The 16,628-nt window shown below is 57.0% G+C and overlaps 1 protein-coding gene across 1 annotated transcript in view; it reads left to right on the top strand.

Moving 5' to 3' along the window:
• The window catches only part of LOC146751038 (hypoxia-inducible factor 3-alpha-like), a 43,328-nt gene extending 29,986 nt beyond the window's left edge, over positions 1-13,342 (top strand). Inside the window, exons 8-12 of the mRNA XM_085535735.1 lie at positions 723-829; positions 4,587-4,734; positions 8,397-8,558; positions 13,074-13,087; positions 13,155-13,342. Of these exons, the coding sequence (XP_085391861.1) occupies positions 723-829; positions 4,587-4,734; positions 8,397-8,558; positions 13,074-13,087; positions 13,155-13,327 (604 nt within the window). The 3' untranslated portion in view covers positions 13,328-13,342. The remainder of the gene's footprint in view (positions 1-722; positions 830-4,586; positions 4,735-8,396; positions 8,559-13,073; positions 13,088-13,154) is intronic.
• The last annotated feature ends 3,286 nt before the right edge of the window (positions 13,343-16,628 follow it).

The following is a 16,628-nucleotide window of genomic DNA, read 5'->3' as shown; positions in this document are numbered from 1 at the left end:
CTATAGGACCCCCATAGACCCCAGACCCCCATAGACCCCATAGACCCCCATAGACCCACATAGACCCACATAGACCCATAGACCCCATAGAACCCCATAGACCCCTGTAGACCCCCATAGACCCCCATAGACCCCTATAAACTCCTATACACCCCCATAGACCCTAATGGGGGCCCTATAGGAGCCCCATAGACCCCAATGGGGCCCCTATAGGAGCCCCATAGACCCCAGACCCCTATAGACCCCAATAGGACCCCCATAGACCCCCATAGACCCCATAGACCCCAGACCCCAATGGGAGCCCCATAGAGACCCTTATAGGGACCCCCAATGGGACCCCAATGGGAGCCCCATAGACCCCTATAGACCCCAGACCCCAATGGGACCCCCTATAGGACCCCCATAGACCCCCATAGACCCCTATAAACCCCTATACACCCCCATAGACCCCAATGGGACCCCATAGACCCCCATAAACCCCCATAGACCCCAGACCCCAGTGGGATCCCCTATAGGAGCCCCATAGACCCCAGACCCCCATAGACCCCAATGGGAGCCCCCCATAGACCCCATAGACCCCAATGGGAGCCCCATAGACCCCCATAGACCCCTATAGACCCCAATGGGACACCCATAGACCCCCATAGCCCCCCATAGACCCCCATAGGACCCCCATAGACCCCCATAACCCCCCATAGCTGACTTGGGGGGGGGTCTTATAGGATCGGGGAGGTGGCTGGTTACGCCCCCGAAGACCTTTTGGGTTGTTCCCTATATGAATACGTCCACGCTCTCGACTCCGATACCCTCAGCAGGAGCGTCCATACCCGTAAGACCCCCCCCCAATTAACCCTATTACCCCCCATTAACCCTATTACCCCCCCATTAACCCTATTACCCCCCCCCATTTACCCTATTACCCCCCCATTAACCCTATATCCCCCCATATCCCCCCTTATAGATCCCCATATCCCCCCATATCCCCCTATATCCCCTCTTATAGACCCCCATAGTCCCCCATACCCCCCTTATAGTCCCCTATAGCCCCCCTTAGACTCTCATAGACCCCCATATCCCCCCATATCCCCCTTATAGCCCCCCATATCCCCCCATATCCCCCTATACCCCCCTTATAGTCCCCTATAGCCCCCCTTAGACTCTCATAGCCCCCCATATCCCCCCTTATCCCCCTATATCCCCCCTTATAGACCCCCATGTCCCCCTTAGACCCCCCCATTAACCCTATATCCCCCCATTAACCCTATTACCCCCCCCATAGACCCCCATAGCCCCCCTTAGACTCTCATAGATCCCCATATCCCCCCATATCCCCCCATATCCCCCTTAGACCCCCCCATTAACCCTATGACCCCCCCCATTTACCCTATTACCCCCCATTAACCCTATATCCCCCCATTAACCCTATTACCCCCCATTTACCCTATTACCCCCCCATTAACCCTATTACCCCCCATTTACCCTATTACCCCCCCATTTACCCTATTACCCCCCCATTAACCCTATTACCCCCCATTTACCCTATTACCCCCCCCATTAACCCTATATCCCCCCATTTAACCCAATTACCCCCCCATTAACCCTATTACCCCCCCATTAACCCTATATCCCCCCATTAACCCTATTACCCCCCCCTTTAACCCTATATCCCCCCGTATCCCCCTCTATATCCCCCCTTATATCCCCCCATACCCCCCTTATAGCCCCCCATATCCCCCATACCCCCCATATCCCCCTATATCCCCCTATATCCCCCCATATCCTCCTTATAGCCCCCCTTAGACCCCCCATTAACCCTATAACCCCCCATTTAACCCTATAACCCCCCATTAACCCTATTACCCCCCCCATTAACCCTATATCCCCCCATTAACCCTATATCCCCCCATTTACCCTATTACCCCCCCCCATATCCCCCATATCCCCCCATATCCCCCCTTATAGCCCCCCATATCCCCCCATACCCCCCTATATCCCCCCATATCCCCCCATACCCCCCCATATCCCCCTATATCCCCCCTTATAGACCCCCATATCCTTCTTACACCCCCCCATTTACCCTATATCCCCCCATCAACCCTATAACCCCCCCATTAACCCTATATTCCCCCATATCCCCCCATATCCCCCCTTATATCCCCCCTTATAGTCCCCTATAGCCCCCCTTAGACTCTCATAGACCCACATATCCCCCCATTACCCCCATGTCCCTCTTATAGCCCCCCATAGACCCCCCATTAACCCTATATCCCCCCATTAACCCTATTACCCCCCCATTAACCCTATTACCCCCCATTTACCCTATTACCCCCCCATTAACCCTATATCCCCCCATTAATCCTATATCCCCCCATTAATCCTATATCCCCCCATTAACCATATTACCCCCCCATTAACCCTATATCCCCCCATTAATCCTATATCCCCCCATTAATCCTATATCCCCCCATTTACCCCATTACCCCCCATTAACCCTATTACCCCCCCCATTAACCCTATATCCCCCCATTAACCCTATATCCCCCCATTTACCCTATTACCCCCCCCATATCCCCCATATCCCCCCATATCCCCCCTTATAGCCCCCCATATCCCCCCATACCCCCCCATATCCCCCTATATCCCCCCTTATAGACCCCCATAGACCCCCCCATTAACCCTATTACCCCCCCATTAACCCTATATCCCCCCATTTACCCTATATCCCCCCATATCCCCCCCTATATCCCCCCTTATATCCCCCCATACCCCCCTTATAGCCCCCCATATCCCCCTATATCCCCCCATATCCTCCTTATAGCCCCCCTTAGACCCCCCATTAACCCTATATCCTCCCATTAACCCTATTACCCCCCATTAACCTATTACCAGCCCATTAACCCTATATCCTCCCATTAACCCTATACCCCCCATTAATCCTATTACCCCCCCCATTAACCCTATATCCCCCCATTAACCCTATTACCCCCCCATATCCCCCTATATCCCCCTATAGCCCCCCATATTCCCCATATCCCCCTATATCCCCCCTTATATCCCCCCATACCCCCTTTATCCCCCCATACCCCCCCATATCCCCCTTATATTCCCCCATATCCCCCTTATAGTCCCTTATAGCCCCCCATTAACCCTATTACCCCCCCATTAACCCTATAACCCCCCCCATTAACCCTATATTCCCCCATATCCCCCCTTTATCCCCCCATATCTCCCATATCTCCCCATATCCCCCCTTATAGACCCCCATAGCCCCCCATACCCCCCTTATAGCCCCCCATACCCCCCTTATCCCCCCATATCCCTCCTTATATCTCCCCATATCCCCCAATATCCCCCCATATCCCCCTTATATTCCCCCATAGCCCCCCTATATCCCCCCATATCCCCCTTATAGTCCCTTATATCCCCCCATTAACCCTATATCCCCCCTTATATCCCCCCATAGACCCCCATACCCCCCATATCCCCCCTTATATCCCCCCATATCCCCCCATATCCCCCTTATAGTCCCTTATATCCCCCCATTTAACCCCATTACCCCCCCATTAACCCTATAACCCCCCCATTAACCCTATATCCCCCCCATTAACCCTATATCCCCCCTTATCCCCCCCATATCCCCCCATACCCCCCATATCCCCCCATATCCCCCCATATCCCCCTTATATTCCCCCATAGCCCCCCTATATCCCCCCATATCCCCCTTATAGTCCCTTATATCCCCCCATTTAACCCCATTACCCCCCCATTAACCCTATAACCCCCCCCATTAACCCTATATCCCCCCCATTAACCCTATATCCCCCCTTATATCCCCCCATATCCCCCCATATTCCCCATATCCCCCATTATATCCCCCCATATCCCCCCTTATAGACCCCCATATCCCCCCATATCCCCCTTATAGTCCCTTATATCCCCCCATTAACCCTATTATCCCCCCATTAACCCTATATCCCCCCATACCCCCCCATACCCCCCATACCCCCCTATATCCCCCCATATCCCCCCATACCCCCCATATCCCCCCATATCCCCCTTATATTCCCCCATAGCCCCCCTATATCCCCCCATATCCCCCTTATAGTCCCTTATATCCCCCCATTTAACCCCATTACCCCCCCATTAACCCTATAACCCCCCCCATTAACCCTATATCCCCCCCATTAACCCTATATCCCCCCTTATATCCCCCCATATCCCCCCATATTCCCCATATCCCCCATTATATCCCCCCATATCCCCCCTTATAGACCCCCATATCCCCCCATATCCCCCTTATAGTCCCTTATATCCCCCCATTAACCCTATTATCCCCCCATTAACCCTATATCCCCCCATACCCCCCCATACCCCCCATACCCCCCTATATCCCCCCATATCCCCCCATACCCCCCATATCCCCCCATATCCCCCTTATAGACCCCCATAAACCCCCATTAACCCTATATCCCCCCTTATAGACCCCCATAGACCCCCCATTAACCCTATTACCCCCCATTTAACCCCATTACCCCCCCATTTAACCCCTATTACCCCCCATTAACCCCTATTATATCCCCCTATAGTGCTCAGTAAGGGCCAGGCAGTGACGAGCCATTACCGGTTCCTGGCTAAACGTGGTGGGTTCTTATGGGCTCAGACTCAGGCCACGGTCATCGCCAACAGCCGCAGCTCCCAGCCAGAGGGGATCGTGTGCCTGCACTTCGTATTGAGGTATAAGGGGGGGTATAAGGGGGGTCTATGGGGGGGTATGGGGGGGTATATGGGGGTCTATGGGGGTCCTATTGGGGTCTATGGGGGGATATAAGGGGGGTATGGGGGTATAGGGGGGGATATGGGGGGCTATAAGGGGGGATATGGGGGGATATAGGGGTCTATGGGGGTCTAAGGGGGGATATGGGGGGGTATAGGGGGGGATATGACGGTCTATGGGGGGATATGAGGGTCTATGGGGGGATATAAGGGGGGATATGGGGGGGTATAGGGGGATATGGGTGGCTATGGGGGCTATGGGGGGATATAAGGGGGTCTATGGGGGTCTAAGGGGGGATATATGGGGGGATATGGGTGGCTATGGGGACTATAAGGGGGGTATGGGGGTCTATGGGGGGATATAGGGGGGGATATGGGGGGTTATAGAGGGGATATGGGGGGATATGGGGGTATAAGGGGGGATATGGGGGGTATAAGGGGGGATATGGGGGTATAAGGGGGAATATGGGGGTCTATGGGGGGATATGGGGGTTTATGGGGGTCTATAGGGGGGATATGGGGGATATGGGGGGCTATAAGGGGGATATGGGGGTCTAAGGGGGGATATGGGGGTCTATGGGGGGCTATATGGGGCTATAAGGGGGGATATGGAGGGATATGGGGGGGATATGGGGGTCTAAGGGGGGCTATAGGGGACTATAAGGGGGATATGGGGGGATATGGGGGCTATAAGGGGGTATAGGGGGGGATATGGGGTGATATGGGGGGGATATGGGGGTCCTATTGGGGTCTATGGGGCTATAAGGGGGGATATGGGGGATATGGGGGGGTATAGGGGGGATATAAGGGGGGATATGGGGGCTATAAGGGGGGATATGGGGAGCTATGGGGGACTATAAGGGGGAATATGGGGGGATAAGGGGGGATATGGGGGGATATGAGGGTCTATGGGGGGATATGGGGGTCTATGGGGGGCTATAAGGGGGGATATGGGGGATATGGGGGGTATGGGGGTCTATAAGGTAGGATATGGGGGTCTATGGGGGTCTAAGGGGGGGATATGGGGGGATATAAGGGGGGGTATGGGGGTCTAAGTGGGGCTATAGGGGACTATAAGGGGAGTATGGGGGGATATGGGGGTCTATGGGGGGCTATAAGGGGGGATATGGGGGTCTATGGGGGTCTAAGGGGGGATATGGGGGCTATAAGGGGGGATATGGGGGTCTATGGGGGTCTGTGGGGGGATATGGGGGGGTATAGGGGGGATATAAGGGGGGATATGGGGGATATGGGGGGCTATAAGGGGGGTATGGGGGGATATAAGGGGGGTATGGGGGGCTATAAGGGGGGATATGGGGGTCTATGGGGCTATAAGGGGGGATATGGGGGGGTATAGGGGGGATATGGGGGGATTTAAGGGGGGATATGAGGGGCTAGGGGGGTCTATGGGGGATCGTGTGCCTGCACTTTGTATTGAGGTGGGGGGGTATAAGGGGGGTCTATGGGGGGATAAGGGGGGTATAAGGGGGGATATGGGGGGGTATAAGGGGCTATAAGGGCATCTATGGGGGTCTAAGGGGGGATATGGGGGGATATAGGGGGGATATGGGGGGATATGGGGGTCTGTGCGGGGATATGGGGGGGTATAGGGGGGATATAAGGGGGGATATGGGGGATATGGGGGGATATGGGGGGATATGGGGGTCTATGAGGGGGTATAGGGGGGGATATGGGGGTCTATGGGGGTCCTATTGGGGTCTATGGGGGTCTATGGGGGGTATAGGGGGGGATATGGGGGTCTATGGGGGGCTATAAGGGCGTCTATGGGGGTCTAAGGGGGGATATGGGGGGTTATAAGGGGGGATATGGGGGGGATATAAGGGGGATATGGGGGGTATGGGGGTCTATGGGGGTCTATAAGGGGGGATATGGGGGGATATGGGGGCTATAAGGGGGGATATGGGGGGATATAGGGGGTTATAAGGGGGATATGGGGGTCCTATTGGGGTCTATGGGGGTCCTATTGGGGTCTATGGGGGGATATGGGGGGGTATTGGGGGGGGATATGGGGCTATAAGGGGAGATATGGGGGTCTATGGGGGGATATGGGGGGATATGAGGGGCTAGGGGGGTCTATGGGGGATCGTGTGCCTGCACTTCGTATTGAGGTGGGGGGGTATAAGGGGGGTCTATGGGGGAATATAGGGGTCTATGAGGGTCTAAGGGGGGCTATAGGGGTCCTATTGGGGTCAATGGGGGGATATGGGGGGCTATAGGGGGGGATATGGGGCTATAAGGGGGAGTATGGGGGTCTAAGGGGGTTATAAGGGGGAGTATGGGGGTCTAAGAGGGGATATGGGGGGATATGAGGGTCTATGGGGGGATATAAGGGGGCTATGGGGGGATATGGGGGTCTAAGTGGGGCTATAAGGGGGATATGGGGTTATATGGGAAGAGATGGGGGGTATGGGGGCTCTGGGGGGGGATATGGGGGTCTATGAGGGTCTAAGGGGGGCTATAGGGGGCTATAAGGGGGGTATGGGGGGACATGGGGGGTTATAAGGGGGATATGGGGGTCTATGGGGGTCCTATTGGGGTCTATGGGGGTCTATGGGGGGATATGGGGGCTATAAGGGGGAATATGGGGGGATAAGGGGTATATGGAGGTCTAAGGGGGGTATGGGGGGATATGGGGGGTTATAAGGGGGATATGGGGGTCTATGAGAGTCTAAGGGGGGCTATAGGGGACTATAAGGGGGGTATGGGGGTCTAAGGGGGGATATATGGGGGGATATGGGGGGCTATGGGGGTCTAAGGGGGATATGGGGGGGTATATGGGGCTATAAGGGGGGATATGGGGGTCTATGGGCGGATATGGGGGGATATGAGGGGCTAGGGGGGTCTATGGGGGATCGTGTGCCTGCACTTCGTATTGAGGTGGGGGGGTATAAGGGGGGTCTATGGGGGAATATAGGGGTCTATGAGGGTCTAAGGGGGGCTATAGGGGTCCTATTGGGGTCAATGGGGGGATATGGGGGGCTATAGGGGGGGATATGGGGCTATAAGGGGGAGTATGGGGGTCTAAGGGGGTTATAAGGGGGAGTATGGGGGTCTAAGAGGGGATATGGGGGGATATGAGGGTCTATGGGGGGATATAAGGGGGCTATGGGGGGATATGGGGGTCTAAGTGGGGCTATAAGGGGGGATATGGGGTTATATGGGAAGAGATGGGGGGTATGGGGCTCTGGGGGGGGATATGGGGGTCTATGAGGGTCTAAGGGGGGCTATAGGGGGCTATAAGGGGGGTATGGGGGGACATGGGGGGTTATAAGGGGGATATGGGGGTCTATGGGGGTCCTATTGGGGTCTATGGGGGTCTATGGGGGGATATGGGGGCTATAAGGGGGAATATGGGGGGATAAGGGGGTATATGGAGGTCTAAGGGGGGTATGGGGGGATATGGGGGGTTATAAGGGGGATATGGGGGTCTATGAGAGTCTAAGGGGGGCTATAGGGGACTATAAGGGGGGTATGGGGGTCTAAGGGGGGATATATGGGGGGATATGGGGGGCTATGGGGGTCTAAGGGGGGATATGGGGGGGTATATGGGGCTATAAGGGGGGATATGGGGGTCTATGGGCCCCCCCCCATTTATTTCCCAGCCGTGTCGAACAACGTGGCCTCGTTTTATCCTTGGAACAAACCCAACGTCGTCGGGGGGGGGGGGGGGTCGGTTGCCCCCCCCCCCCAATTCAAGCCTGGAATCTGAAGCCCCCCCCCCCCACCACCAACATGAGACCGTCCTCAACCTCAGCCTCGGTGGGGTATTAAATGGGGGGGGGGGTCGTTATGGGGGGGTATAAGGGGGGATATGGGGGATATGGGGGGATATAAGGGGGGATATGGGGGGATATGGGGGTCTATGGGGGGATATGGGGGGATATGGGGGGCTATGGGGGGATATGGGGGGATATAAGGGGGGATATGGGGGTCTATGGGGGGATATGGGGGTCTATGGGGGGCTATAAGGGGGGTATGGGGTTATAAGGGGGGATATGGGGGGCTATGGGGGGCTATAAGGGGAATATGGGGGGATGTGGGGGATATAAGGGGGGATATGGGGGTCTATGGGGGGATATGGGGGAATATGGGGTCTGTGGGGTGGTTATAAGGGGGGTATTGGGGTCTATGGGGGGATATAAGTGGGTCTAAGGGGGGATATGGGGTGGGTATGGGGGTCTATGGGGGGATATAAGGGGGATATGGGGGGCTATGGGGGGGTATAAGGGGGGATATGGGGGATATGGGGGTCTATGGGGGGATATGGGGGGATATAAGGGGGATATGGGTGGCTATGGGGGTCTATGGGGGCCTATAAAGGGGGATATGGGGGGATATAAGGGGGTTATGGGGGGGTATGGGGGTCTTTGGGGGGTTATAAGGGGGGATATGGGGGGATATAAGGGGGAATATGGGGGTCTATGGGGGGATATAAGGGGGGCTATGGGGGGCTATGGGGGTCTATGGGGGATATAAGGGGGTATATGGGGGGATATGGGGGTCTATGGGGGGGTATGGGGGGTTATAAGGGGGGGTATGGGGGGATATGTGGGGGTATAAGGGGGATATGGGGGTCTATGGGGGGTTATAAGGGGGATATGGGGGTCTATGGGGGGCTATAAGAGGGTATGGGGGGTTATGGGGGGGTATAAGCGGGGATATGGGGGGGTATGGGGGTCTATGGGGGGATATAAGAGGGATATGGGGGTCTATGGGGGGATATGGGGGATATAAGGGGGATATGGGGGTCTATGGGGGGCTATAAGGGGGGATATGGGGGGATATGGGGTGTATGGGGGGATATAAGGGGGGATATGGGGGGATATGGGGGGATATATGGGGGGATATGGGGGGTATAAGGGGGATATGGGGGTCTATGGGGGGATATATGGGGGGATATGGGGGTCTAGGGGGGCTATGGGGGGATATGGGGGGATATGGGGGGGATATAAGGGGGGATATGGGGATCTATGGGGGGCTATGGGGGGATATAAGGGGGGATATGGGGGTCTATGGGGGGGTATGGGGGGTTATAAGGAGGGATATGGGGGGGTATGGGGGTCTATGAGGGGCTATGGGGGGATATAAGGGGGATATGGGGTGGGTATGGGGGTCTATGGGGGGATATAAGGGGGATATGGGGGGCTATGGGGGGTATAAGGGGGGATATGGGGGATATGGGGGTCTATGGGGGGATATGGGGGGATATAAGGGGGATATGGGTGGCTATGGGGGTCTATGGGGGCCTATAAAGGGGGATATGGGGGGATATAAGGGGGTTATGGGGGGGTATGGGGGTCTTTGGGGGGTTATAAGGGGGGATATGGGGGGATATAAGGGGGAATATGGGGGTCTATGGGGGGATATAAGGGGGCTATGGGGGGCTATGGGGGTCTATGGGGGATATAAGGGGGTATATGGGGGGATATGGGGGTCTATGGGGGGGTATGGGGGGTTATAAGGGGGGGTATGGGGGGATATGTGGGGGTATAAGGGGGATATGGGGGTCTATGGGGGGTTATAAGGGGGGATATGGGGGTCTATGGGGGGCTATAAGAGGGTATGGGGGGTTATGGGGGGTATAAGCGGGGATATGGGGGGGTATGGGGGTCTATGGGGGATATAAGAGGGATATGGGGGTCTATGGGGGGATATGGGGGGATATAAGGGGGATATGGGGGTCTATGGGGGGCTATAAGGGGGGATATGGGGGGATATGGGGTGTATGGGGGGATATAAGGGGGGATATGGGGGATATGGGGTGTATGGGGGATATAAGGGGGGATATGGGGGGATATGGGGGGATATATGGGGGGATATGGGGGGTATGGGGGGATATATGGGGGTCTATGGGGGTCTATGGGGGGATATATGGGGGGATATGGGGGTCTAGGGGGGCTATGGGGGGCTATGGGGGGATATGGGGGGATATGGGGGGATATAAGGGGGGATATGGGGGTCTATGGGGGGATATGGGGGGATATAAGGGGGATATGGGGGTCTATGGGGGGATATATGGGGGGATATGGGGGTCTAGGGGGGCTATGGGGGGATATGGGGGGATATGGGGGGATATAAGGGGGGATATGGGGATCTATGGGGGGCTATGGGGGGATATAAGGGGGGATATGGGGGTCTATGGGGGGGTATGGGGGGTTATAAGGAGGGATATGGGGGGGTATGGGGGTCTATGAGGGGCTATGGGGGGATATAAGGGGGATATGGGGTGGGTATGGGGGTCTATGGGGGGATATAAGGGGGATATGGGGGGCTATGGGGGGGTATAAGGGGGGATATGGGGGATATGGGGGATATGGGGGGATATAAGGGGGATATGGGTGGCTATGGGGGTCTATGGGGGCCTATAAAGGGGGATATGGGGGGATATAAGGGGGTTATGGGGGGGTATGGGGGTCTTTGGGGGGTTATAAGGGGGGATATGGGGGGATATAAGGGGGAATATGGGGGTCTATGGGGGGATATAAGGGGGGCTATGGGGGGCTATGGGGGTCTATGGGGGATATAAGGGGGTATATGGGGGGATATGGGGGTCTATGGGGGGGTATGGGGGGTTATAAGGGGGGATATGTGGGGGTATGGGGGTCTATGAGGGCCTATGGGGGGATATAAGGGGGATATGGGGGGATATGGGGGTCTATGGGGTATATGGGGGGCTATAAGGGGGGATATGGGGGGCTATAAGGGGGATATGGGGGGCTATAAGGGGGATATGGGGGGCTATAAGGGGGGTATGGGGGGTTATGGGGGGTATAAGGGGGGATATGGTGGGGTATGGTGGTCTATGGGGGATATAAGGGGGGATATGGGGGGATATGGGGGGATATAAGGGGGGATATGGTGGGGTATGGTGGTCTATGGGGGGATATAAGGGGGGATATGGGGGTCTAGGGGGGTATGGGGGGTTATAAGGGGGGATATGTGGGGGTATGGGGGTCTATGAGGGCCTATGGGGGGATATAAGGGGGATATGGGGGGATATGGGGGTCTATGGGGTATATGGGGGGCTATAAGGGGGGGTATGGGGGGATATGGGGGGGGTATGGGGGTCTATGGGGTATATGGGGGGCTATAAGGGGGGATATGGGGTTGTTATGGGGGGGTATAAGGGGGATATGGGGGTCTATGGGGGGTTATAAGGGGGGCTATGGGGGTCTATGGGGGTCTATGGTGGCTATAAGGGGGATATGGGGGGATATAAGGGGGTCTATGTGGGGTTATGGGGGTCTATGTGGACTATAAGGGGGGTATGGGGGGCTATAAGGGGGGATATGGGGGGCTATGGGGTCTATGAAATGGGGGCGGGGGTCCCTATGGTAATGGGGGGGCTTTAGGTGTCCCTATGATATTGGGGGGGGTCTTTAGGGGTCCCTATGATATTTGGGGGGGGGGGGGTCCTGGGGTCTTTTGGGGGGGTCCCTATAATACTGGGGGGGTCCCTATGATATTTGGGGGGGGTCTTTTGGGGTCCCTATGATATTTGGGGGGGTCTTTAGGGGTCCCTATGATATTGGGGGGGGTCTTAAGGGGTCCCTATGATATTGGGGGGGGGTCTTTGGGGGGGCTTTTGGGGTGGGGGGGGTCCTTATGATATTGGGGGGGGTCCTGGGGGGGTCCCTATAATACTGGGGGGGGTCCCTATGATATGGGGGGGGTCTTTAGGGGTCCCTATGATATTGGGGGGGGTCTATGGGGGGGCTTTTGGGGTGGGGGGGGTTCCCTATGATATTGGGGGGGGTCTTTAGGGGTCCATATGATATTGGGGGGGGTCTTTGGGGGGGCTTTTGGGGTGGGGGGGGTCCTTATGATATTGGGGGGGGTCCTGGGGGGGTCCCTATGATATTTGGGGGGGTCTTTAGGGGTCCCTATGATATTAGGGGGGGTCCTGGGGGGGTCCCTATAATACTGTGGGGGGTCCCTATGATATTGGGGGGGGGTCTTTAGGTGTCCCTATGATATTTGGGGGGGGGGGGTCCTGGGGTTCTTTTGTGGGGGGTCCCTATAATACTGGTGGGGGGGTCCCTATGATATTTGGGGGGGGGTCTTTAGGGGTCCCTATGATATTGGGGGGGGGGGTCCTGGGGTCTTTTGGGGGGGTCCCTATAATACTGGTGGGGGGGTCCCTATGATATTTGGGGGGGGCTTTTGGGGTCCCTATGATATTTGGGGGGGGGGTCTTTAGGGGTCCCTATGATATTTGGGGGGGGGGGGTCCTGGGGTCTTTTGGGGGGGGTCCCTATAATACTGGTGGGGGTCTATAGGGTTGTTGGTGGTCGTTTGGGGGGGGGGGGTCTTTCCTAACCCCCCCCCCCCCCTTTATTATTCCCCCCCTATATCTCCAGGTGTGGGGGGGGTCCCGAGGTTATTGGCTTTTATTCGCCCCCCCCACGTCCCCGAATCGACCCTACAACGAGACCCCCGTCGTTATTGTAGCCCAGAACTGGCCCGACTCCTCAGCCCCATATTTGACCCCCCCCCCAAGAAGAAAATACGACCCCCCCCCCCCCAATATTAAACCCACCCCCCCCCCAACCCAATATCAACCCAATGAGCAACAGGAGGAAAACAAGAAGCCCCTCCCCGGTTAGTGGGGCCATAGGGATTAATGGGGGGGGGGCTATTAGGTTATATGGGGGGGGGGTATTGGGTTATATGGGGGGGGGGGTCTTATGGGGTTGGGGGGTCCCTATGGATATGGGGGGGGTCTTTTGGGGTTGGGGGGGCTATTAGGTTATATGGGGGGGGGTCTTATGGGGTTGGGGGGGTCTTTTGGGGTTGGGGGGGCTATTAGGTTATATGGGGGGGGTTATTAGGTTATATGGGGGGGGTATTGGGTTATATGGGGGGGGGGGTCTTGGGATGGGGGGGGCTATTAGGTTATATGGGGGGGGTCTTGGGGTGGGGTGGGGGTTTATGGTGCTGGGGGGACTATTAGGTTTTGGGGGGGGCTATTAGGTTATATGGGGGGGGGCTATTAGGTTATATGGGGGGGGGTCTTATGGGGTGGGGGGGCCATAGGGATAAATGGGGGGGGGTATTGGGGTTATATGGGGGGGGGTCTTATGGGGTGGGGGGGGGGGGGTTTAGGTTATATGGGGGGGGTCCTTATGGGGTTGGGGGGTCCCTATGGATATGGGGGGGGGCTATTAGGTTATATGGGGGGGGTTATTAGGTTATATGGGGGGGGTCTTATGGGGTGGGGGGGGTATTGGGTTATATGGGGGGGGGTTATTAGGTTATATGGGGGGGGGTCTTGGGGTGGGGGGGGCATAGGGATAAATGGGGGGGGGTCTTATGGGGTGGGGGGTATTTATTAGGTTATATGGGGGGGGTCTTGGGGTGGGGGTGGGGGGTTTGGTTATGGGGTGGGGTCCCTATGGATATGGGGGGGGTCTTATGGGATTGGGGGGGCTATTAGGTTATATGGGGGGGGGGGCTATTAGGTTATATGGGGTGGGGGGTATTGGGTTATATGGGGGGGGTCTTGGGGTGGGGGTGGGGGTTGGTTATGGGGTGGGGGGGGACTTGGGGGGGGTCCCTATGGATATAGCGGGGGGGCTATTAGGTTATATGGGGGGGGGTCTTATGGGGTGGGGGGGCCATAGGGATAAATGGGGGGGGTATTGGGTTATATGGGGGGGGTCTTATGGGGTGGGGGGGCCATAGGGATAAATGGGGGGGGGTCTTATGGGGTGTGAGGGGCTATTAGGTTATATGGGGGGAGGGTCTTGGGGTGGGGGGGGGTATTGGGTTATATGGGGGGGGGGGTCTTGGGGTGGGGGGGCTATTAGGTTATATGGGGGGGGTCTTATGGGGTGGGGGGTCCCTATGGATATGGGGGGGGGCTATTAGGTTATATGGGGGGGGGTCTTATGGGGTTGGGGGTGGGTCTTTGGGGGTTATGGGGGCGGCTATTAGGTTATATGGGGGGGGCTTATGGGTGGGGGGGCCATAGGGATAAATGGGGGGGGGGGTCTTATGGGGTGTGAGGGACTATTAGGTTATATGGGGGGAGGGTCTTGGGGTGGGGGTCTATTGGGTTATATGGGGGGGGGGGTCTTGGGGTGGGGGGGTATTGGGTTATATGGGGGGGGTCTTATGGGGTGGGGGGCCATAGGGATAAATGGGGGGGGGTCTTATGGGGTTGGGGGGGTCCCTATGGATATGGGGAGGGTCTTATGGGGTTGGGGGGGGCCTTTCGGGTGGGGTCCTTATGGTTATGGGGGGGCTATTAGGTTATATGGGGGGGCTATTAGGTTATATGGGGGGGGTCTTATGGGGTGGGGGGGGGTATTGGGTTATATGGGGGGGGGTTATTAGGTTATATGGGGGGGGTCTTATGGGGTGGGGGGGGGTCTTTGGGGTGGGGGGGGCTATTAGGTTATATGGGGGGGGGTCTTATGGGGTGGGGGGGGCTATTAGGTTATATGGGGGGGGGGTCTTATGGGATTGGGGGGGGTCTTTGGGGGGGGGGTCCTTATGGTTATGGGGGGCTATTAGGTTATATGGGGGGGGTCTTATGGGGTTGGGGGGGTCCTATGGGGTGGGGGGGGGCTATTAGGTTATATGGGGGGGGGTATTGGGTTATATGGGGGGGGTCTTATGGGGTTGGGGGGGGCTATTAGGTTATATGGGGGGGGTCCTTATGGGGTTGGGGGGATCCCTATGGATATGGGGGGGGCTATTAGGTTATATGGGGGGGGTATTGGGGTGGGGGGGGTTTTGGGGTGGGGGGGGCTATTAGGTTATATGGGGGGGTCTTATGGGGTGGGGGGGGCCATAGGGATAAATGGGGGGGGGGGTCTTATGGGGTGGGGGGGGCTATTAGGTTATATGGGGGGGGTCTTGGGGTGGGGGGTTTGGTTATGGGCTGGGGTCCCTATGGATATGGGGGGGGGTCTTATGGGGTTGGGGGAGTCTTTGGGGTTGGGGGGGGCTATTAGGTTTTGGGGGGGGGCTATTAGGTTATATGGGGGGGGGTATTGGGTTATATGGGGGGGGTCTTATGGGGTTGGGGGGGTCCTTATGGATATGGGGGGAGGGTCTTATGGGGTTGGGGGGGTCCTATTAGGTTATATGGGGGGGCTATTAGGTTATATGGGGGGGGTCTTATGGGGTTGGGGGGGTCCCTATGGATATGGGGTGGGGGCTATTGGGTTATATGGGGGGGGGTCTTATGGGGTGGGGGGGGCTATTAGGTTATATGGGGGGGGGTCTTATGGGGTGGGGGGGCTATTAGGTTATATGGGGGGGGGTCTTATGGGGTGGGGGGGGCTATTAGGTTATATGGGGGGGGGGTCTTATGGGGGGGGGGGTCCCTATGGATATGGGGGGCTATTAGGTTATATGGGGGGGGTCTTATGGGGTTGGGGGGGTCTTATGGGGCTGGGGGGGTCTTGGGGGGGGGGTCCTTATGGTTATGGGGGGCTATTAGGTTATATGGGGGGGGTCTTATGGGGTTGGGGGGGTCCTTATGGGGTTGGGGGGGGTCTTTGGGGTGGGGGGCTATTGGGTTATATGGGGGGGGGTCTTGGGGTGGGGGTCTATTGGGTTATATGGGGGGGGGTCTTATGGGGTTGGGGGGGGCTATTGGGTTATATGGGGGGGGGGCTTATGGGGTGGGGGGGTCCCTATGGATATGGGGAGGGTCTTATGGGGTTGGGGGGGTCCTTATGGGGTTGGGGGGGGTCTTTGGGGGTTATGGGGGGGCTATTAGTTTATATGGGGGGGGGTCTTATGGGGGGGGGGCCATAGGGATAAATGGGGGGGGGTCTTGGGGTGGGAGGGGCATAGGGATAAATGGGGGGGGTATTAGG

This window comes from Coturnix japonica, unplaced genomic scaffold, assembly GCF_054131305.1.
Source record: "Coturnix japonica strain WE unplaced genomic scaffold, WE-NBRP24 Scf166, whole genome shotgun sequence".
NCBI lineage: Eukaryota > Metazoa > Chordata > Aves > Galliformes > Phasianidae > Coturnix > Coturnix japonica.
Note: the sequence above shows the minus strand (reverse complement) of the source record. Positions and strands in the feature narration are given on the sequence as shown.